This window comes from Tyto alba, unplaced genomic scaffold, assembly GCF_018691265.1.
Source record: "Tyto alba isolate M040663 unplaced genomic scaffold, T.alba_DEE_v4.0 Super-Scaffold_5, whole genome shotgun sequence".
NCBI lineage: Eukaryota > Metazoa > Chordata > Aves > Strigiformes > Tytonidae > Tyto > Tyto alba.
This window is the reverse complement of record NW_024881326.1, coordinates 3,225,163-3,248,983: the sequence shown is the minus strand read 5'-3', so window position 1 is coordinate 3,248,983 and position 23,821 is coordinate 3,225,163. Positions and strand designations below refer to the sequence as shown.

Here is a 23,821-nt window from a genome sequence, read left to right as displayed (position 1 = left end):
TTTCTTTATTTATTTTCTTTGGCTTTACAGTTCTTTGCTTTCTGAGATCTTCAGGTTCAAGCCTTCATTGTCACTTCAACGCATGTTCCTTCTCCTTTACACTGCTGAAGACTGCTTTGTAAAAATGTTTAAAACAACATTGTAGCATTTCTTAAAAAAAAGATTTCCACATTTCTTGGTCTGATACAAGTGACTCTTCTGCCATGTTAAAATTTGGACAGTGAACAGTTTACCATTTCTATTAGTCTTTAAAATCTGAAGCTTAATCCCCATCTTAAAATGTTTCTTCTGAAACTGATCACAGAAGCAGTTGCTGTAAAACAATCATCATAGCTCTTTTTCTTGGGCCTCTCATAATCATTGCAGGCCTCAGGAGAGGCTTATGCCCTTGACCTTACCTTGAGGTAAAAGATCAAAACCAGTTTTCCTGAATTCCCTGCATCTCAGTATCCATGCTAGTTCCTTTTCAGGGTAGTCAGGAGTGCTGCATTCCTTTTGTGTTTGCTTGTTTCCAATTATCCGTCTGTCTTCGTAAACTTTCATGTTTCATTTAGCCAGATGTAGCATCACCACAAAGTCTTTGAGCAAAGACCTGGGGAAAGTTGCTCATCTTGCTCCTCTGCTGCCCAGTCTGTTCCCAAGAATCCTTTAGCAGAAGTCATTTGGCAGAAGAACCTTTCCCTCTGATTCTGGGAAAGAGAAAGGGAGCTTTTTGAGAACTCTGAAGGAGGAGGGAAACAACCTTACCTGTGCTTGAAAGTGCCCTCAGAAAAGCAGGGCCACTTTGGTCTCTCTGAGATTGGCCTTCATTGATGCTTTGTTTCCTCATTTCTGGAGGAGGCAGATACTGCCTTATGTTTATCAGGACAACTGGCTAGTGAAATGAATTACCGTGAACTTTTTTGATCTCTAGCTCAAGCTGAACCATTAGAAATCTAACTTGCAGCTTCTGCAAACATTGAGATTGTTTAGAACCAATTTCAACCTGGGATCAGTCAGGGCCTTCCTGTGCCAGGAGCAGTTCTTAGCTATGGAGTCACTTGACAGAGGATCTGCCTGGTGCTTTGGTGAGTTTGTGACTGGCAAGTCTAGATCATTCTAGCAGCTGGCACTTGTGCAACACTTCATTCTGAATTCTTTCTTCACACGCTCCAAATATGGATGCACTTTACTCATTCCCTGGAGTACAGTTGCTTCAGCATGGTGATGATGGTTCTCAAAGAGGTTATTGTCTTCCTACAGTGAGGATGGGATCCTCAAAGTGTCTGTGAGGAAATGCCATTTCACCATCCTCTTCCATCTTGGGTCAGCTGTGGTAGAAGCTTCCCCATGGGATTGGGAAGCCCTATCGCCTGACCTGAAGGCTCAAGATCTGTTCATTCGTAGAGAGGTCAGTATATCAACATACTGGAATTCCAAGCTGTATGAAAGATGTCTCAGCATTTTTGTGGTGTAACAAGATTCATAGTCTGCAAGTGAGCTTTATGACCCTGTTAAGTCACTTAGCAAACAAAATGCCCCAAGACCCTGTTCCCAGACAGTTACTCTTTGACACCTGTGTGTTTGGAATGAGACATCGCAGTAGCTTTTACTCTCTGCAGTGCTCACATCTGCCTTCCTAGTTGGTGTTCAGCATGGTCAGCACACCCAGTTGCTGCTAGATAGCAGATCTGGCGTGGCTTCAGGTCCTTTCATTATTATTTTTAGAGACTTGAAATGTGCTCCAAGAGAGAATGTACTCTTCAGAGAGCATCTAGCAGGAGATATCTGTTGTTCTTTGCTAGCTTTAGCTATGCCTTACTGAGTCAGATGGCTTCCTTATTATTGTGTCTTCCTTCGAAACCACTGCTACCCAGGATTCTTCAAAAAGTGAAGTTAAATGAGAAATACCAAATCCTGCTCTCCTCTGACCTAATTCTGACAAATATTATTTAGGACTTTCAGATCCTGAGAATCTTTTTTCTTGACCTGCAAATTGCAGGATAGAGATATGGAGCGCTTAGGCTTGTGTAACATCTTCAGATTCTTTAGATCTCAATTCCTCTGCAAAGAACAGGCTGAAGGGAATGAAGGGATGCTTAGTGATCGTATTTTTCTGATTTTGGGGATTTCTGTGGGGTTGTGAGGGTTTTTTGAGTAACACAGAGCTGTAACAGAAGGACTGCAGTCATTCACTGTAGGTACTGTTTAGGTAAAACAAGCTGCAATCTTGGTTGGTTGTGGTGCGCAGCATGTGGACAGTATGTTTTTAAGAAAAACTCCAGCTGCATTGCTTGCTTTGTTTATGGAGGTTGGGGTGACAGACATAGTATTTTGGCAAGCTGCAATCCTACACAAGAGGACTTTCATAGGTACTTCAAAAATCTCCTTTGAGGAATATATTTTTACATGCTTAATTCTAGCTTAGGTGTTACGGTTCTCCAGGAGTTATTTACACCTTTTACTGAGATTTGCAATGTTTTGTAAACTGTTGTGCTTCAGTGTAGCAATGCAGTCTACCTGACTTTGTACACTTAAACTTATACACTGTATACTTTAGTTTGGTGAGGTATTTCACAGCAGGTGTGTTCATGACATTCCTTTTGGCTGTAACTTCTTGATAAACAAAGAAAGCCACAAATATGTATCAAGTATTTTTATGACCAGTGTTTGTAGCTTAGGTAGTTGTTTTTTTCCTTATGTGGTCATTTGCCAGTCCTTCTACTCTGCATTCTGTAGTGCCTTTTGTTGTTTAGCTCTTAAAAGAGCTAAATCAGTGATAAATTTTAGCAGACTTTGCAGAGAATAATGTCAGTAAAGGATCAGGGAAATAAGGCAGTTGAGGTCTCACTGGCTGTCCAGGACATAGGACTTCTGTGATTAGTCTTTACGGGTAGTTTTTGCATCTGAACATGAGATGCCTTTGCCTTGATTGCAAAACCACTAGTAATTCCTTTTGTATTGCAGCATCTAAAAGCAGTTTGTTGTCCAGTGTTCCAAACATAGTCACACAGTTTGAAATTACTTTGAACAGTGTATTAAATCACAGTTGCTGGATACCAAGGTTTGATCTGGAAAGAACTTTCTGGATGTTGTACAGTTACGTGGATTAGAGTGCAGCCTTCACCATTAAAAGTCTGGTGCGAGAGCTGGAGCTGACGGGATCACTGACTCTTCTGCTCCTGGGTTTTTACATGTTACCTCTATTCCTGTCTTTATTTGCTGCTCTTCAAAAACAGGCAGCCCAGCAGAAACACTGAGCGACATCAGAAGATGTGAGTTTTTTTCCCAGGTCTCAAGGAGGTATTATCGCCTGCAACATATAGCCAGTCTGGCTACAGGGTGAATACTTGGAAAGCATTTCAATAACCTGCTTCAGAGCTCTTTTGTGAGAATTTGCCAATATGTTGGAAAAAATCTGGAAAACATTGATTTAAGACTGAAGTTCACTTTTTAGAAACTTGATACATTTATGAAGTCCAAAAAGGTGAACTTATTTAATGTTTAGGGCAGATATTGGGAGAAAGCTTAAAAATGACCTAATGTTTGGTTTATGAAAATGATTGGTGAAATGTAAAGGGAGAGTTCTTTATTGATGAAATTGTTCAACTCTCTGATGGAATTCGAAACATGTAAAGGATATATGCAGCCATGTAACAGTAATAAGTGTATGACTTCAAAATACATGTGTATTAAATTTTAAGCAGCGGAAAAAGAATTTTAAAACAAGACTGTTGTTGGTAAGTTCTGTATGTGAATATGTGTATGCTTCTTTCTGAGTTTGTAATATTCCATGTTTTATTTGTCATTTTGTCTGTTTTTTCCTCTTGCAGGTAGTAAGTTTTCTTCACACGGTCTTGCTGTGTGACAAGTTGGATTTTCGGACAGCTCTGGTAGTGTGTCCACTGAACACTGCCTTGAACTGGTTGAATGAGTTTGAAAAATGGCAAGAAGGTTTAGAAGATGATGAAAAACTAGAGGTATAAGGCTTAAAGAGAGTTACTAAAAATGAAATAACTGAACGGTTTACATAATTGGGAAGCTCCACCACTCAAAATATAGGCTAAGGAATGCCCTTTAAGTATGTGAAAAATCTACTTGCATTAATAAGCCTTAGGTATTTAAAAGTTACACCAGTACTCTGGTCTTTTAAGAGATTCAAGCCTATTTTTCCCCCTTTGAAAGGTCTGTGAACTAGCAACTGTGAAACGCCCTCAAGAGAGAAGCTATATGCTCCAGCGTTGGCAAGATGAAGGAGGTGTCATGATAATAGGCTATGAGATGTATCGTAATCTTGCACAAGGCAGGAATGTGAAGAGTAGAAAACTTAAAGAAATATTTAATAAAGCTTTAGTTGATCCAGGTAAGTGAAAATTAATACAAGTATGCATTATATATATATTCTACTTTCTGGTTTACTTACATGAGCTAAGTAATCTTGCAGATGGAAATCTGTTGGGCAAAGACATTTAAACAATAACGTTAGTTTTATTGGGATTTCTTTGTTGTTTTTTGCTGAGGTACAGAAATGGTTGTTCAGAAACTACTATCTGCTTATGTAAATAGACTTCTGTAACAGTATTTTCTATTAGGTCAAATGCAGAAATAATCACAGGAATATTTATTGGAAACTTTTCCTAATGGATATCTTTTTTTTGCTAGCATTGCTTTCTTTGCAGGGTAGTTTGCAGTGACTCTGTTGGCAACCTAAGGTTATTTTAATCTACTAATTTGTTACAACCACAAGCTGCTTTATGCTTGATAGAAATCTACTGTTAAGGGAGCAACTACACATGAAAAATAGTTGAGAAGGTATCTTAGAAGTGTGAACAAACAAGTGTTAATTAAGTGCTAATGAATTGATTGCAGATAAAGGACTTACTTAATTTTTTCAGTCTAAGAAACTTAGATGAACTGAGCAAACTTACGTAAACATGTATGTAAGCATTTTAAAATATTCCGAGTTGATATAACCAATCTATCAGGTGGTCATCAAAAAGAACTAAAAATTTTAGGATTAGCAGGTTTCACCAAAACAGCAAAATTTTCCTACAAATTCTGAACCCAGCCAATGGTATCTGAAAACAAATTATGGTTATGCAGAATGTAGAATACCTTAAAAACTTTTTTTAAAAGGCACCTTTGCCATAACTTTGATATTTCTTTTCAAATTGGGAATGCTGATATGGTAGGTAGGTAAATGGTTTCTTTGATTCTGGAGGTAGGTTTTCTTGGGTTTTAATTATCTGTCAGGACTTAAGGTTTCTTGACAGCATGTGGTTGATTTTCTTTTCTTTTTTTCTTTTTTTCCTATTTTTTTCCCTTTCTCATTGATGAAACACAGCATTGGTCTGGTTTATAATTGTACTTCATGAGCTTTATTTTGTGAAGTTTCAAATAATAGTAGGGCTGTGAATTTTGTTCTAACATACAAAGGGATAACTTCATGATTATTGGCATTGGCATCTCCAGCTCTGCAGAAAGCCTGTTTGAGCAGCTAAAACATTAATTAGTTTTCTGCCAGTTTGACTCACTAAATCACATAATCGCTTTCAAGTCAAGGAAGCTCCAGTACAGTAGCTGATGAACTATTTTTGTGATCATGTGGAATCCACACGCGTTATTTAAGCGATGAAGAAAATGCACTTCATGCCAGTGGATTTTCTGATGACTCTTATTAATGCTGTAGTTACTAAAAACAAAGCAAAAAAGGAGGGGGAGGAGCCCTGTACTGTCAGTCTTATTCTGTATGTGATTTGCTCAGGATATGGCATTTATTGAGACTGTTGCCGGGAAAGCTAGAGAAGAGAAAGGTGTCTTGAGGTAGCAGTGACGGGACGGTAGCCTGACAGAACAGCACCTTTGTATTCAGTGGGTCATGTTCTGGTGCAGTGATGAAATGAAATAAAATGTTATACACCCTTACAGTGATTGATTTTCCTGGGGTTTTTTCCTTGTGGAAAGTGTAAGACAGGCTAAACGTGGGATTTGTTGCCGTGTGTCTTTAGGAATATTGTCCCTTCCTTCATGGATGTGTGTTTATATAACTTCAAAAATACTGGACTGTGGAGTGAGGTGGCATGTTGGGCATGCAGTTGTGTGAAGGAGACACAGTGACTTGTGCAACCTTCCCTGTCCCATCTCTTGTGAATCTCTTGTTTTTTACGTTCTGCTTATAGGTGTGGTTCTGTTCTACTTCCAAACCTCTTTAGACAGCTTAGGACAATATGGTAGAGCAGTGTTTGTGACTGGGTTTTTGACTTTTGTTGATGTAATCAAGTTCAGAAACTGCAGCACATTGAGCATTGTAGGTTTTGAATAATTTCATGTGAACATGGAGCCCCCTGTTTTATTCTCTTTTTGGGCTGGTTGGTTGGTAGGATGGAAGCAGACCATTAGGAAAACTAACCTTGAAATAACTCTGTGATTGTTTTTATGTTGCTTCAAATCTTTCTCTGTTTTAACTAATTACAAAAAGACAGAAGTGTTCATCTGTTGTTATTCATTACTTTTTGGAGACATTTGGATTGGCTAAATTGATGAGAAGTATCTTGCAAGAACCATTATTTGTTTTTTGCTATCTTTGTGAATCACAGCATTGGCAATATAGCAGACTGCCAGTAAAAGAGTTTTATGAAGCTATGTGCTGGGTTACTGCTGTGACTGTAAATAGGAAAGCCTTTGCCTCTGGGAGCATTTTTAATTTAAAAAGTTGCAAATTTGGTATTTGAGCGATAATTTAATGATATGCGTCTGGTTAAAATGAATACTGCTAGGGTAGACATATTCTATAGTAGAAGCTTGTATTGCACTGTATGGTACAGAAGAGAGGACCAGAGAGGGAGGGTTTAGCCAAAGTTTATGGGTGGAGAAGTGATTTCATTAATTAACTAGCTCTGCTATGTGAAATAATAGCAGGATTATATCCGCATGCAGAGCAACAAATGGTTTCCCATAATGCTTTGTGCCACTGATGAAATGCTGTTTGGTTTATGATAGCTGTTGTGCTTTGCTTGCAGCATTTCAATAACTTTGTATTTTTCTACTTGTTGCTACTAATAAAAATTCCATTACTGTTTAACTTGGAAACTGCTCTTTAATTGGCAGTTGTATAAAGCAGACTAAGTTCTTGTAGACTTCAGAGGAAAAGGAGAACTGTGGGTCTATCTGTCTATCACTGAGTATGTTTTCTGTGTATCAATATATTAACATGTGCAAATACAGCAAGAAGGATAAGATGATGAAGACTATGATCTTTGAGGAAAGATTGAAGGAGCAAGGCTTTTTAGCCTAGAAAAAAGACAACTAAACTGTAAAATTTTCAACCATGTAAGAACTGGTTACTGAAAGCACTGTTATCAGCTGTTTTTTACATCAGTTGGAGAAAGGGCAGAAGTTACTCTGATTTACAGCAGAGATCTTTTAAATTAGGTATTCTTACACAGTGTTTTAGCAAAAGAAGAGAGGTCATGAAGTTTCCTACTTGTGTCAGGGAGGATGTGTCCCTTTCTCATAACTTTTATTTCAGATGAAGAAAATGGACTACATGATCCCTTGAGGTCCCTTTAAGTTTTACATTCCTTTATAATATTTTGAGAAATGTTCTGTCCGTAATGAATTGCATTCACGTTTTCTAAGAACAAGGGAAAAACCCACAAATTCATGAAAATCCCTGCCACCGAATTGTAGCCAAGATGTTAGTTCAAGATATCAATGCTACATGCCTGCCAAACAAACCACGCATAATTTTACTAAGATATTTTTTTCATATTTTTACTATCATTCACTTACTCTAAACAACAGTTTTTGAGGTGGGTTGTGTTTGTTTATTAACTAACCACTTTGTGTTAATGAATCAGTCTTTCCTTAAACAAGTTTCTGGGGCATTTGCAGAATTTTGATTGCTGTCTGTCATTAAGACCTTCATTATCCTCCTCTAATATACTTTGATTCTGATTGTAAGCATAATGTACTAGACCAAATCTTTTTCTGAGAATGATATATTAATGTGCAAGCTGTCACATCTGGTGGGGAGATGTTGCAAATCCTTCCAAATGCTTGTTCTAGCAAATGGCTCCAAACCATCTCGGCGGTACTGTACACTACATAAGCAGTTTGCCTGCAAGATCCTGACTCTTCAGGAGATACTAGATTGAGGACTAGAGAAAGGATCTGTTGCTATTAAGAGATGTTTGCCTAAAATTAAGGGAAGGTTTTCTATGTGGCCACTCAAAACTGGGGAAGGTACAAAAGCCATGAAATAAAATGAGGAAATATTTCTGTGGCAGGTGTGAAAATTGAGAAATAAATGTGTTTGGAGTGCATATGTGGATTTTCATAATCTTCTTCTAGACTTGGTTAAAAAGACTTTTTTTTTTTTTTTTTTCTGCTTGGAATATAATATCTTCTTGATTCCTTTTCTGGTAGCAGATTCAGATTCCTTTTTGACACTTAAAATGGCATGATTAAGGGCACTGGCATTAAATCATGCAAGTGGTCAAAGGTGTAATTGTTTCTCTGTTGTTGAACACTGTTCTAGAGTTAATTTTCTTATTTGCAAGGCAGTTTAAAGTTAGCCTGAGGAAAACTTAGTAAGTTATAAAAGATTAGATTGCCCATGGTGATATATTTGGTATTATTATCATAAACCCCAAATTGTAACACTTAATAATTCTATTAGAATTGCTTTGCATACTTTGGAAAAGTATTGTGGTGCTACTTTGATGTTCCTGGTGCAATTCACCTAGAATCCTTGGTTTTTATCTTTTGGAAGAAAGCTGAGGACACTTCTGTGGTGACTTTCAGCTACAAGGTGGCAATTCACTTCTCTGTAATTCAAATCAGATTCGACTGTGTCTTATCTTAGATAAGACTTTGGGTTGCATTGTTGACCCCTATTGATAGTGACCTGTTGCCTTAATGAAAAATTACCTGTTCCCTGATTTTTGGTTTTCCTTAGAATTGATGGAGCACCAGTAGATGGCAGCCTCAGCTGGATTTAAAGAACAGTTTTTTGAAGTTTTGACACGGTGAATGGAAATGGAGACATGCATACACAAGCTGCATGGATAGATATTTTTTATAGGAATATATTGCAAAGCTGTATTTAATCCTTCCCATGAAGACTTTATAAGCAACAGCCTGTAGTTTGCCACAACGGCTACTGTGAATGCTTGTGCAAATGCTGAGTGAAAACGTTAATAGTGCTAAAAAAAAAAAAAAAAAAAAAAAAAAACCACAAAACACACACACACACACATGTTAAAAAACCTTAATAGTATTAGTAGAACAAATTTTGGATTCTTTAGGCTGCCAGTTTCTTTCTGGTTATAAAAGATGGAAGAGATCTAATGTTATTTCTTTCTAGGCCCCGACTTCGTTGTTTGTGATGAAGGGCACATACTAAAAAATGAAGCATCTGCTGTTTCTAAGGCAATGAATTCTATTCGATCTAGGAGAAGAATAATTCTTACAGGAACACCACTGCAAAATAATCTTATAGAATGTGAGTAGTTCTCTTGTTTAAGAAGTGTTTATTTCTTTGAATATACTTTTGCCTTTCAGCAATATATAGATAGATTTAGTTTGATTAGAATAAAAGAACTTGATACGGTGAAGCTGTTTGCTAGGTTTCTGTATCTAAAAAAAAAAAAAAACCTAACAATCTGGTTTTGCATTTTGCATTTTAAATCATTGCCTCAAGATGTGGCTCCATGACGGTTTACGCCAAATTAAAATGAACCTGTTGGGAATTTGGCCTCTCCTCCGTCCTTTCCCTTGGCGTGGCCTTATGTACATCTCATTCCTAAGGGAGTCTGTATGAGGAATATTGGAAAATCAGCAATGCCGAAGTGAATAGCTTTTTGACAGTTCCTTGATGTGCCTAGCCCAAGGATCAGATGAGTCTCAGCAGGTCAAAGGGGGAGAGAATGTTTATCTGGGAAATGGGTGGACCAGGTCTTGCGGCAGAATCAATTTACATTGTTTTAAACCGTTGTAGAGCAGTGTTCTTAGTGAACTTACTAAACAGTGATTTATGTTACTGTCTTGGGAATTTCATTTTAAACTAGCTTGTAATGTTTGCTCCTGTTTGTTAATAATGCTGTAATGCTTTTTCCTATTAATTAATATGCTTTTGAATTTATTTTCAAATATTTGCAAATATGATTTTGAATATGATTGCTGTGGTGTACAGCAGCTTTCAAACTTCATATAACAAACACGATTATGTAGTTTTAAATCCGACATTAAATTTAGAAGTTGCTTGTGTGCCTAGAGTACATGTCAATTTAAGATGCCCTTTCTGGAAAATGTTGGGGTTGTTTGAAGTTTTTTTGCTCAACAGAAAGTTCTTAGTTTTAGATAGGGCACATTTAGTTTGTTAGAATTAATCTCAGTACTGTACTTCACATTTTGAACAAGTCTGATCTTTCTGTCCTAGATCACTGCATGGTTAACTTTATTAAAGAGAATTTGCTCGGTTCAATTAAGGAATTCCGAAATCGATTTATAAATCCGATTCAGAATGGTCAGTGTGCAGACTCCACTCTGGTAGATGTCAGAGTAATGAAGAAGCGTGCACATATTCTCTATGAGATGTTAGCTGGATGTGTACAGGTAAGAACAGTTTTCCTACAACTAATTACGAGAATTAGCTGCAGGGAGGGGGAGGAGTTATTTCATCTTGTTCTGATAAAAGCCCTCATAGGCCTATTGGAGAGCTCCTTTGAATCCAGTTATTATTTTTGGCTTAAATGTTCTCACTAATTACTAGATCTCTGCATAATTTATTGTGACTAGAAAAACTTTAAAAAATTCATAGCTTTTATCCAAATGTCAATGTATCCTAAGCAGAACATATTGGGGAATGCAGCTGTTTTCCTGCTAGAAGACTAGAAAATTATATGGCAGAGTAGGGCATCAGTTGCTTTGAAATACTCTCTTTTAATTCCATATACACTTTTAAAGAATACACATTTAAAAACTCAACTGCCTTAAAAACTGCACAGAAAGTTGGTGATCCATAGTTTGTCACTTGGTTATGAATTCCTGTTTTTTCTGATATGTGAGAATCAGAACAATGGGAAAGAAGAGAGAAAGAAGATGAACTCACTCCAGAAGAGTGAAGAACTTGTTACCTTAAAGACCATAGATGAAAAAAAACAAACCAAACCAAAATAAAAAACCAAACAACCCCGAAAAAACAGCAACAACAAAAAAATTGCCTAGATTTCCAGAATGAGGGCTGGATTCTTTGTTCTTCCTTTAACCTGCTATGGTACTGCACCTCACGTGCTATCAGCATGAGGTCACTGCTATTCTGCTTCATAAACCCAGGCATCAGCAGCCTGATGGAGGTGTGACACTCCATGGGCACTAAGTGCCTCTTCCTGGCTGTGCAGTTGTTGGTAGTTGATTAAATAGTTCAGGTGGGCACGAGCTGGGTGAATTGGTCATAGTGGGATATTCCCACAAGCAGATATTGCTTTTTCCTTGAAAGTAAAAAGGTTTATGGTGGTATGTAAGGCTGGTAAAGGACCTCCTATCATAAAATTATGATTTTGGAAATGAGTAGTAGTGAGAGGATAGCATACATCATTGTACACATCTATACAGGAGTAGAGGAACACGAACCAAAAGACAGAACAAGAAGAAGAACATAAGTAGCAAGTAAATCTTACGTGCCTTCACATGCTAGGCACCCTGTGCTCGTGCAGCATCGGATGGAGCCCAGGTGCAGTATGCAGAGCAGATCCTGTCTGTAGAGAGCAGCTCTCCCTTTTGATCATTCGCGTTACTGTATAATTTACTTAGAGGAAAACAACTCTGTTCCTAAAGGAGGTTCCCATGAGAGCTTCCTGCTGCCCTTGCAGATCGCAGCAAGGCCACGCAGGTGGCGTAATCGCCGGGACGGGGTGGGAGCTGCCCGTGGGCTCCGCTGTGGCAGCGAGCTGGCTGAGCTTATCCTGCAGCCAAGGAGCTCGTGCGGCACAGCGCGGGCAGGTTAGCTCTGATGAAGGTCACTTAACTCCTAAAAGGGTAATGGTCTCTCAGTCAGGATCAATACACTGTTCACATTTGGATAGAGGGGTAGGTGGAGAGAAGTAGACTAGTGTAAGAGTCAAAAAGTAGAAAACAGAAGTAAATTCTGCATTGCCCCGAGCAAGTGTTCAGAAACTATGTACTCTATAACAGAAAATAGTTAACCTGAGCGTGACTGAGTTCATCTGTGATACAAACATTGATATTAGCTGCTTGTCTTATCCATGCTTTCACAAAAAAGGTTTAGTATTTAAAAAAAAAAAACAAAAAAGTAGTTACCAGAGCAGCTACTGAAGTTGCAGTCAACTTTGTAAGGACTTGGAACTGGCACATGGGGTTAACAGGTCATATACTTTTGACTGAACAACCACATTTACTAAGTAAGATGGGCTTCTGCAGACAGTGCCTGTAATTGGTTTGTATTTAGTGGGCTATTTTTTTCCCATTGTGGTTGGAAAACGTCTGAATCATTGTAATTTATGCATGGTGCTGTGTCGTTTAAGATGCCAGAAGTTCTTAAGCTCTCAGTAGTGTTTTCATGTTTATGTGACTAAAGTACTGTTTGTAAAATTACAGAGGAAAGATTACACAGCGTTAACAAAGTTCCTCCCACCAAAATATGAGTATGTTCTAGAAGTTCGAATGACACCTATTCAGTGCAAACTCTACCAATACTACTTGGATCATTTGACAGGTATGTGCCTAGGATTCTCTTGAGTAACAAGATTGATGGCCTTTTAATAAGGGGCTTTTTGCCATAGTTGATAGGTTGGGGGTTTTTTTCCTATGTGTTTTTGGCTCTACAGATATGTTTTTCTGCTTCCTGTAAGGCGTACCTTAGCTCTGAGAATTGCATTATAGCAAAGTACTTGGTTGCACATAAAAATGTTTTTTTGAGGAGTAATAGTATTTGCATCTCTTAACAGTAGTCCACCTTCAGGTTTTGGTTCATCTCTCTTTTCTTCCTTCTATAAACATAAAACAATTGCTTTAATGTCTTCCTCTTCTAAGAAACAAGATGCTGACTGTAAGACTGGATGTAAGCGTGCTGCCAAGCCTTGTAGTTTTCTTTTGTTGTTATGCTAGCTTAAGCTGTTATTTGTCAAATATTGGCTCTTATGGGGAACTATCTCTTCTTTTGTTCTCAGAACCCACAGGTCTGGTTTTCACTACAATGCTTTTCATCAGCTTTCAGTAGGGTCTTGACTGGTCTGTTTTGGGGACTTGCATCTTTCCAATAAAACGTAAATTTGTTTAATTGAAAAGGTGTATAAGGAAAAAATACTTAACCTCAAATATATAACTGTGGGCTAGTGTACTGTTCACTTATATTAGAGATAAGCCACTGCAGCTTGTAATTTTAATATATCAGGGTATTGGAATATCAGCACTTGGAAATGATATACACATATGTACCGCACAGACCATTAGAACAGTAATCTCAAGGAACTCAGGTTTTTCTGTACCACTGTGCTTCATGCAGCCAGATTCCACAGCAGCAGTTTTTGGGTTCTGGAGCAATTCTTGGTTTTTAAACAACATATATAATAATTGACTTAATGATCAGGGCTTAAATTCCATAGTCAAGAATGTTTAAGGCACTGCTGAGACAATTTTGTCTAAAGGATGAAGTGTGAATTCACTTTTTTGCAGTGATTACAGAATGCACTCCATAGTTTGTTGTGCTTGTGTGTTGCTGATGGTTATTTTTTTTTGTTTTCCAACTAGTATTTTTCTATTCTGGTTACTCTCCCAAGTTTAATTATAAGAAAGATTAATTGTATCTCAAATAAAGCTGTGATGTGTATCAGTATGAAGTTCACTGTGTTGTCTTAATGACTTTAGATTATGAATAGTGCAGTTTGTGATCTCCTAGATAAACCGCCAGCTAGACATTTCCACAGTTCTGTTGTCTGTTACCTCTGTTTGGTTAAGTTATAGAAGGAAACAGTTTTGAAGGATCAGTGACAGTAATTTCACTTTTACTGATATTTCCAGTAATAATTGGATGCCTAAATGCCAATTACCCCTTTGCCCTTTTACTCTAAAGGCGTAAAAACTTTGGTTTTTATTTTGAAAAAGTATTACCAAAACAAACACCACCACCACCCTGCTTACATTAATAGTACTTCAAAACAGTACATAAACAAGCCCAAACAGTTGTGTAGTGCTGATTCCTAATTACTTCTGTACTGCAGTCTCTTCTTTTTTGGCTCTTCTTTATACAAATGTTGTGAAAAGCAGGTTATTTGTGTTCTATTTATTTCTGCATCATGCTAAATCCCTTTTAAAAGCTAGTACCTTAAAAATGATGAGCACTAGCTATTTACTTTACAGGCATGCATTTAAGTGATTTAGGTTAAATCTTTGAAACTCTTCATAGGGACTTTTTAATCACAACAGTTACCGTAGTTTGGTAAGGGGGTTTTTGCCCTATTTCCAATACAACGTGGGGATGTTCTTGCAATTTCAGACTTTTCCAACACTGGCTTTGTTGCTGCCATGCTTTTAGATGGCCATGTAAATCTTTTACAGATCACTGATTAGCATAGGAGCTAGTGTTGTATGTTTACAGCTGTTTTACTCTTCATGGAAGTCTTTACCTACAATAGCTTTCAGTACTTCCGTTTTTAATAAAGCAGGCAGCAGATGAGCAGTAGCCCCTAGTCCAGAGTCTGCTAAGGGAATGATTTGCTCTGATGAAAAGCCTATTACAGGGAGCTTCAAATTTGCCGCGTTGTTGTAGTCATTATATTAACAAGTTGCATGTGTAACTACCTAGAAGAAAGTGCACTGCCTAACAGGTGGTTTAATTAATCTGCCTAGACTTTAAGAGCTCAACAAAATTATTTGAGTTTAGCTAAATTTGCATTTGTCAGAGGGGGTTGTGCTGTTTCATAACTTCAGCAGCCCTTTGTGGGCTGCTTCAACTCCCTTAAACTAGTAGAAAGCATTATCTGCTTTCTCTGTCTTCATCTTGGGTTAGGGGCCTGCCAGTTTGGTCAGCTCAGTGCCAGAGACAGTATGAGAAAGAAGAGGGGAAACAAGAGAAAGAGAAGACGAACGGCTTCTTTTAAGAGGGGAAAAAGCTGTCTAAGATAACCATGGCTCAAGTCTTCAGAGGAAATCTCTATGCTGGTTGCTGATGGCCACGTTACTTCTTTGCATTACCTTTGTATATCAAAAGAAGATGATGTGCTTTCTGATTTTCATTAAATAAAAAAGAGAGTATTGCTACTGAAGATAAATATAGAAAGGGAATTGCTGCTTTTTAAAATTACATTTCTGTGTGCACTGTAACAGACAAACTAAAATACACATTTCAGATGCAATTTCACCAAGTTTTTCCTTCATTTAATGAAAATTATACGTTTTCTTTCACTTCTGTAATACAGAAAATTAAAAGGTCTATAGGACTTGCTAAGTAGAAACTTGATAACAGCAAGGATCTCTAATGTTAGCTCAGCTTTAGGGAAATCAAATCTAGGAATTTCTGTCACAATTACAATTCCATTTCCCAAAGTCATAAGGGGGCACAAATAGGAAGATACTCGGATCTGATGTATCATTAAAACATAGCAAGAACTTGCTTTGTTAAAATATTTATATTGTGTAGATGTTTACTGGGATTGTCTAGTGCATTGAGCAAATGCACTGAATTAGCTTCGTGCCTATTTTGCCATAGACATTTGATGACTGTGATGCAATAAATACTATTTTCCTGGAGGTATACATGCCTTAAATTATGCATATAATAAATGTGAAGATCTGTTTCAAGAACCTAAAGTTAATGTGCTGCTTAATGAGAAATTGAGACTACAAAAAAAGAAATTTAACTCTCTGAAGATTGTACTACTTTGCACTAATTTGCACTTAGTGAAAAAAATAGACTGGACTTCTTTTAGAATCTTTATTGTGACAGAACACTGCAGCATTACCAGTTGTTACATAAAGGTGGCTCAAAATAGTAAGCCAAATGGATTGAAACCTAAATGCAAATTTTATGTTGTGTTTTCTACCTTGGGCTGCTTTTATAAAAGCTAAATAGACATGACTGTCCTTTTAAGAGGATTTGGATTCATTCCTATACTGGGGAGAAATGTGCTTTTATGTAAAACTGTAATCATGTTTCTCATTATCAAGAAAAAGGGGAAAATCTAATTTTGACAACTTTAACTAGGAAAAAAATGCCTGTGACTCAGTAATTTGACCTCTTTTACAAGAGACGTTACAATATGATGTGCATCTGGAAAGAACACTCAGTACTGCACTAACAGATTGTTCAAAGGGGGAACAGTATGTGGCAAACTTACTTCAAGGTTTCATTCTAAAACCTGAACTTTATTGTCAGGTGTAGGTAGTGGCAATGAAGGTGGAAGAGGCAAAGCTGGAGCTAAACTATTCCAGGATTTCCAGATGTTGAGCAGAATCTGGACTCACCCTTGGTGTTTGCAGCTGGACTATATTAGCAAAGAAAATAAGGTAAATTAGATGTATCAAAATACTCTCTATTGAGAACTTTCCAAATAAGCTTTGCCAAATGCTAGGTAAAGTTTCGTCAAATTAATGGAAATCTTTGTTGCTGTGGGGTAATTTTGCTGCTGTTTTTGTCATATTTTTGTTACTGGGTATGTTGTCATTCTTAAAACATTTTGCAAGGCCAGCCCTTTGTAGAACTTACCATTGTTTAAATGAAGAATCAGCAGATGGCTAAAGGTTTAATAAAAGCTTCTAGATGAGCATACTTAATAAAATTTCTTTTTTTTCTCTTTTGAGGGCTATTTTGATGAAGACAGTCTGGATGAGTTCATAGCTTCAGATTCCGATGAAACTTCAATGAGCTTAAGTTCTGATGATTATGCAAAGTAATTGAGCTTTTATTTCTCTTACTGTAATTGGAGTTATTTCGCTAATAGAACTCAAGTGATTTCTATAAAAGCGAATATTTTTTATTTGATATTATCTGTTATAATATGTTCTCTAGCAGTAGAATTTTTTAAAAATAATGAGTGTACAATGTTATCTTTCTAGGAAAAAAAAATCTAAGGGAAAGAAAGTGAAGAAAGATTGTAGCTCGAACGGAAGTGGCAGTGATAATGATGTTGAAGTTATTAAAGTCTGGAATTCAAGGTCTCGTGGAGGTGGAGAAGGAAATGCAGAAGAGGTGAACAACCCTCCATCTGTTACAAAATCAGATGAAGGTGAGTATTATATAAAAGTAAATAAAATACAAAACAGCTTCATTTCACAAAAGGCAATTTGAGAGAATGGTCAGGAATTCTGCTTTGCTCCAAAATGGCAAATTTCTTTATTCCGTTAACTGCTTCTGTGCTTACAGCTCATGATACTTCTAGTAATATACTTGCCCTGGAAAAGCAGGGAGCATCAGTTTAGAACTCAGGGGTCTTGTGGCAGGGAAGCTGCACAGTTAATTTTTTTAATTCGTAAGTACAAAATGATACAAAGTTAACAGAGTAACTATGCTGCTTTTCATCTCTTCTTAAACACATTGGTGAAAGATTAATGGACATATTGGTGTCATTTCTTGTTGCACCTGGAATTTGAAATGGATGTTGAGCAACCAGATACAATGCAACAGGAATACAAGACCTTCTTAAAGACTGTTATTCCAACTACTTACAGCTGTACATGTCGCTTCTGGATTTTTCTTTAATAATCTGGCTTTTGTCTTGTATTTAATATCATAGAGCTCGTTTTCTGATTGTATCATTGTGTGTCTAATCACTTTCCCCAAATAAATTATTTTTTGGGGAACAGTTAAGATGAGAATTTTTATTTTTTTGGTCCCCATCCCAGAGACAAAATTACTGTAAATATGTAAGGGGAAGAGTGTGTGTGTATGTGTAAAATACTTACACATAAAATGTATTGAAGTAGTTACTTGCATTATAGGCAGGATGAATTTATGTCTCTGGATCTCTTAAGTGTTTACCTCTCATATGCAGCCTTGTTCAATTTAATGCAGGTACAGAATTTCTGAACAAACATCTGATGCTGCACAAGATGAGGTTTGCAGGCAGGCTTTCTATCTCATTGTAGCTGTTGGAGGCCCTTCTGCAAAGGTTATGAATGAGATAGAAATAGATAAATGGTGTGTGCAGGATTTTTCCACAGCACGTCTAGGTGTCTTACCCGGTTAACTTGTTCATTCTTTGTTCTGGTATTGAAAGATACATTCTTTAAAAGCTTATACGAAGGAAGGCTCAAATGTGAGTTCTGTCAGGTACATTCTTTAAAAGCTTATACGAAGGAAGGCTCAAATGTGAGTTCTGTCAGGTTTACTGGTGTGTCACGATTGATTTGTGGTGCATAGTCTGAAAATGTAAATGTTTTGAATTGTTCATGAGATAGAACACTTCTACTATATAAGTAAATATTTCAGTAGATCAAAGTTTTTATGTGAAGAAAGTTAGTGTTATAAATCTAGTTAATCAGTTTTTATCACACTAATACAAAGGAAGTTAAACTGAAGATCACAGAAATATCATAAAAGAAATGAAGTAATGTAAATCAAGATAAGTCATGGTTCTCATCTGCCTTTCTGATTCTGACTAGTGCTGAATACCTGCTTTCTCCTGGTTGAATTTAGAATAAATGTAATGGGATTATTGTTAAAGATCGGCACAGTGTGCATTCTGGCACTTGAGTGAGTGATACAGACCCCAACAGACTTGTTTTGCTAGGTGCATGGTTATTTTGGTGTAATTTTACAGTGACAAACTGCATTTTGTAATTTGTTCTAGTACTTCTGTATTTTTAAGGGGTTAAGTCAAATTAACAAAATTAAATTATAAGATAGTAACATGTTAAAAATAGGATTGTTCTCATATATGTATTTTACAGGGTTTGTTAGTGTACTAGGGTGTTAGCAGATGAGCAGACAAGAAACTTCCTTAAAGAACTTTGCAAAAAGGCAGGATTTGTTTGGGTTTTTTTCTCTATTGTGAATTAATAGAAAAGGTGGGGAGCGAGGGGGAGAGAGGTGTGTGTTTTTTTCCTGTATGCTAATGTTGTCTTATAAACTAGCTTGGGAAAAGAAGATCCCAAAATAAGAGCAGATGGTTTACACGTTTCCTCTTAAACACCTGTACTATTGTAACATCTGGAAGCTTTCTTCAGAGAGTTCATCTTGATAGGTGAACTAGGTAACCCAAAAGACCACTCTTTTTCCAACAATTTCAGATGTTTCAGATTCAAAATAATTTTCTTTATGGAAAGTTTCTTTTCAATGCCTGTAGCATTTATAGATGAATTTTCAAAGGTAAGGTGCATACTTGTTGGAAACAAACTTGTTTGAAAATACTCTTGGGGAAAAGGTGGAGGTGGTAGAACTATTTGTCCAAATATCCTGTGACACTAAAAGGGGATTTGTGACACTTAGTGATGACTTGTGCTATTGATACTGCTAATCTGATAACTGCTAATAGTGCAAACACTATTTTTTTTCTTTGCCTATTTAACTCTTTTCAGACCAGTTAAGCTTAGTAACAAGGAAACTATTCTGTAGTTCAGATGTTTCAAAGCATTTAAGTGGAGACCATGCCTTTACCTTTTAATTTTAGTTTTTTTACTTTGTTTTTTATAGGCAAAGCTACATCCTCTTCCAACCCTGGTAGCCCAGCGCCAGATTGGTACAAAGATTTTGTCACTGATGCAGATGCTGAAGTGTTGGAACATTCTGGGAAAATGGTGCTTCTCTTTGAAATTCTTCGAATGGCCGAGGAGCTTGGAGACAAAGTGTAAGACAGTTCTAGAAATATTTTTAATGACCTTATACATACGTTAGTTTGATAGTGCTCTTCATTCAGGCTTCATAATGCTGTAGCTCAGTTTTTTGAAGCAAATGTGCATGCTACATTCATTTTTATCAGTGAGTTTTCTCATACATGCATGCACTCCACCAGAGTCTTTCTCTGCATTTAGAAAGACTGTTTGTTTCAAAGGAAGTATCAGAGTGAGGAAGGAAGAAAAATAAAGCACCAGAATAATTAAAATAACCCCAGAGGTGAATTTTGTGTTCCCCTGTTTCTGTTTTCAGCCTAGTGTTTAGCCAGTCCCTAATATCTCTGGATTTGATAGAAGACTTTCTGGAGCTGGCCAACAGGGAGAAAACTGACAAAGAGAAGCCTCCAATTTATAAAGGTGAGTGTTACCTCGAACAATTGCAAAGCTGGTAACTCTTTTACAAGTCTCTATTCAGTCCAAAGGGAGTGAATTTGAAATAGTTGTTTTCATTGGAAGTATTGTATGCTCTGTATTATTCCTGAAGTTGGCAGGATTATTGATCTCCTCTGCAGGTGGTCTCTGCTGTCCCATTATGGACTCTTGCTTCTGATTTCATTCTGTATCATCCGTGCTTAATGTAGTCTAAGCAGATTAAATGATCATCATCTGAAAGGAGAGAAGGCATTTTGTTAAATTCTGTACAAAAGTGATGTTACACGCTGATGTGTGGCAAATTCTGATCCTTCCTACTGGGATAGATAATGAAAGAAAATTAGACTACTTTAAAACAGTGTGTAGAACATGCAAAATGTGCATTTAGGATATATATATACTGCAGTAACTTGTTTTATGGATTTCATAAAGTAGCAAAGTGTTAAATTAATTATTATGCTAGTGATGCTCAAATTGCGAGGAATTTCTCACTAGCCAGACATGTCCTCTGCGTAGGATGCTTCTTCTGTTTACTCTGTGAGATCCTCCCAGATTTCCTGATGCTGCAGTTCATCTTTATTTGACGTTCCAGTTCCCAGTACATGTTCATTGAAGAATTCCTTTGAATCAGCCATTCCTGTCAAATTACTTATTTCTAAGTGTAAACATGTTGAACAGTTGCATCAGAGAAATGTGGCTTAGCGATACCAACACCGTAGTCAGATGAAGATCTCCAGTATCTATCTCTTCTCAAATTTCTTGTTTCTGGCTGTTGGTTCCTTAGCTTCTGAGCATTTGTCATCTTCAGATGTTACGAGCGGTCGTATTTTATAGAGTTTGTGCCTTTGATCTGAAGTAATGTTTTAGGGGGTAGGGTGGTTTTCATTTGTGGTAGTTCTTTTGGTAAGCAGTTACACTGTGTGTCATAGCAAGATTTACCATATAGAGACCTTCCTGACATAACTCAACAATCTCTCTCTCACAATTGATTGTACTTATTGCTGTCTCCTAAAAATACTATTTTCTGGATAATTGATGGCACAGTGGGGTTCATTTTGTGTACATGTACCTTGATGGCCAAAGGAAATGAAAGGTTACTTGTGAATTGGGGAGAGAAGAAAATCCTCTGTCAGCTGTAGTTTGGGTTTTTTTTTCCCCATCTGACAAGAAGTATCCGTAACTCACAAGGTAATTAAATTCAGAAAGATTTTTCTGAATTTTAACTCCAAAATTACTAGACCTTGACTTTTGAAATCGCTTTTTGAGCACTTACTTATGAATGCTATTTGTATGGGAGAAACTGGCTTGCACTAATTGTGTAACATGAAACTACATAGATCAATTAGAAAAGTACAATTAGTACTGTAATGCCTAAAGATTAGATGTAGTTACTTCCTAAAATTAACTTTGGCTCCAAGTTAAGACATATTTCTGCAAATTTGTATACACAAGTAGAAATAGTGAAAAATAAGAAGAACTAACTAAAAAAAGCTCAGCGTTTTTTCAAATACTTCAATTAAAATTTAACCTTGGAACATAATTTGATTATAAATTTGTATCTTTAAGTTCCAATTTGTATAATACTGCTGTGAGGAGTTTCATTTAATATCAGTTGATCTTCTTGTAAAAAAATAACAGAATCTTAAGAAGAAATGGATAGTGATAGATGCTGAATACTTTTTGCAAGGTAAAATGATATGGACAATGTTTATTCTGTTTTTTAATCATTTTAGATAAAATTGGTTTAGGGCTTGTAGGAGCTATTGCAGGCTTGTGGATGATCATTGTTATCACAAATGAAATTGCTATTTTCTGTCATGTTATATTTTGTTAGGCAAGCTTCACTACATAATGTTCAAGGCATGCCTGTGGCAAGCCCCTATATCCTGCAAAAACTAACTTTATCTTGAATGAACTATAGTCTTCACCCATTGTTTTAAAATGTCAGAGAATAGTATATTTTATGTTCCATGTTTGTTCTTTTACTATTTAGAGAGTTGTGTATAGCCAGTATTATCAGTCAGGTTACTTTTGCAATCAGCATTTTAATAATTTGACTATTACATTTATAGGTGAAGGAAAATGGTTCAGAAACATTGATTACTATCGCTTAGATGGTTCAACTACAGCTCAGTCAAGAAAGAAGTGGGCTGAAGAATTTAATGATGAAACGAATGTGAGGTGAGATATCTTCAGATATGTATGCTTAATTTCAGAATTTCCCATCTCTTTCTTTTGTCCCCTATTTCTTTGTTACTTGATGACCTCTTCAGACTAGACAAATAAATATCACAATGTTGTCAGGTGCAGAACTTGCACAAAAAATGTGCAGCAAAATAAGTTTCTGGTTTCCCAAGATTACTTCCATTTGTACTGATTAGTACCTATTTGGTGTTGCCTTGCTGTTTTCGTTCTTGTTTAGACTGTAAGCAATTTGGATCACACACAGTCTTTATTACAAGCACTTAAAAGGATACAAAGACACAGGAAGGTGAGAGCCTGGTGGGGTCTGGCCAGGAGACAGCAGTCGCTTGGCCAGTCAGAAGCATTACAGGTCTCTTGGCTGTTTCCAGAACTGTCTCCCAGCCATCCACTGTTCATACAGGATGGGACTTCCAGGACTGATTTGGATAGGTAGATAGATATAAACTTGTACAAGTTTAATGAAGTTAAGGAGCTTCACCTTCCTATATTTGTTTCAAAAACAAAATACGTACTTATGTTGCAGTCATTTATAATGTACAGAAAATAAATTCACAAAAAAATGTTAAATGGAACAAAGTAATTCAGTGTTAATACTCTTGAATATTTTATTCTGTCAGGTATCTGTGGAGACCTCCTTTTAAATTCAACCTGAGTGAGGCGGTGTTCCAAAAAAGCAGATACATCAGAGAGACAGTGTTATTCTGCAGTTACCCTGAAAGTTTGCTAGCCAGGAAACAGTTTCAATAGCATGGGATGTGCCTGTTTAAAATTATGGTTTAATTTGATATAACTAATTTTATTAGAGTTTAAAAATGCAAAACCAAAAATATTTTTCTTACCCACTAGTTTTTATTAACAGTTGGTTTGCAAAAGGCCTTGATCTGTGTTTCTGGGAGTGTATGTTTTGCTAACAGTGTTGTCCTTGTAAAATCTGCATCTGTTTCATGCTTAATACAGTATTTTAATGAAGTTTTTGAGTTATTTCACTGTATGAACAACTCCATAGTGACACAGCAACACGGGAACAATAGTTGTTTTCCAAAATATGAAAATTTTGCAACTTTTCTCTGTTCCAGAGGCCGCTTGTTTATTATATCCACTAAAGCAGGTTCCCTCGGAATTAACCTCGTGGCTGCTAATAGAGTAATCATCTTTGATGCTTCGTGGAACCCATCATATGACATCCAGAGTATTTTCAGGGTTTATCGCTTTGGGCAGAACAAACCTGTGTTTGTGTACAGGTTTTTGGCTCAGGTAGGTTTCTGTCTGATATTTTTGTGAAATTCTGGTCCTGCAATCAAATTTGTAAACTGGAACTAGTTGGACTCAACTGTTGGGACTTGTGTTGAAGTCTGCAGTGGTCCTTGCTGATCCAGTCATCTTCCATCCCTCATCTGATAGCAGTATTTGGCCACTG

General features: G+C 36.8%; 1 protein-coding gene across 3 annotated transcripts in view; it reads left to right on the top strand.

Annotated features, from left to right (window-relative positions):
* ATRX (ATRX chromatin remodeler) overlaps nucleotides 1–23,821 on the top strand; it is an 89,796-nt gene that overhangs the window by 49,923 nt on the left and 16,052 nt on the right. For all 3 annotated transcript variants that reach the window (XM_042807479.1, XM_042807478.1, XM_042807477.1), the window contains 12 exons: nucleotides 3,813–3,959; nucleotides 4,165–4,342; nucleotides 9,347–9,484; nucleotides 10,421–10,596; nucleotides 12,598–12,715; nucleotides 16,373–16,503; nucleotides 16,798–16,886; nucleotides 17,053–17,222; nucleotides 19,628–19,781; nucleotides 20,081–20,184; nucleotides 22,272–22,380; nucleotides 23,481–23,658. In XM_042807479.1, the coding sequence (XP_042663413.1) occupies nucleotides 3,813–3,959; nucleotides 4,165–4,342; nucleotides 9,347–9,484; nucleotides 10,421–10,596; nucleotides 12,598–12,715; nucleotides 16,373–16,503; nucleotides 16,798–16,886; nucleotides 17,053–17,222; nucleotides 19,628–19,781; nucleotides 20,081–20,184; nucleotides 22,272–22,380; nucleotides 23,481–23,658 (1,692 nt within the window). The remainder of the gene's footprint in view (nucleotides 1–3,812; nucleotides 3,960–4,164; nucleotides 4,343–9,346; nucleotides 9,485–10,420; nucleotides 10,597–12,597; nucleotides 12,716–16,372; nucleotides 16,504–16,797; nucleotides 16,887–17,052; nucleotides 17,223–19,627; nucleotides 19,782–20,080; nucleotides 20,185–22,271; nucleotides 22,381–23,480; nucleotides 23,659–23,821) is intronic.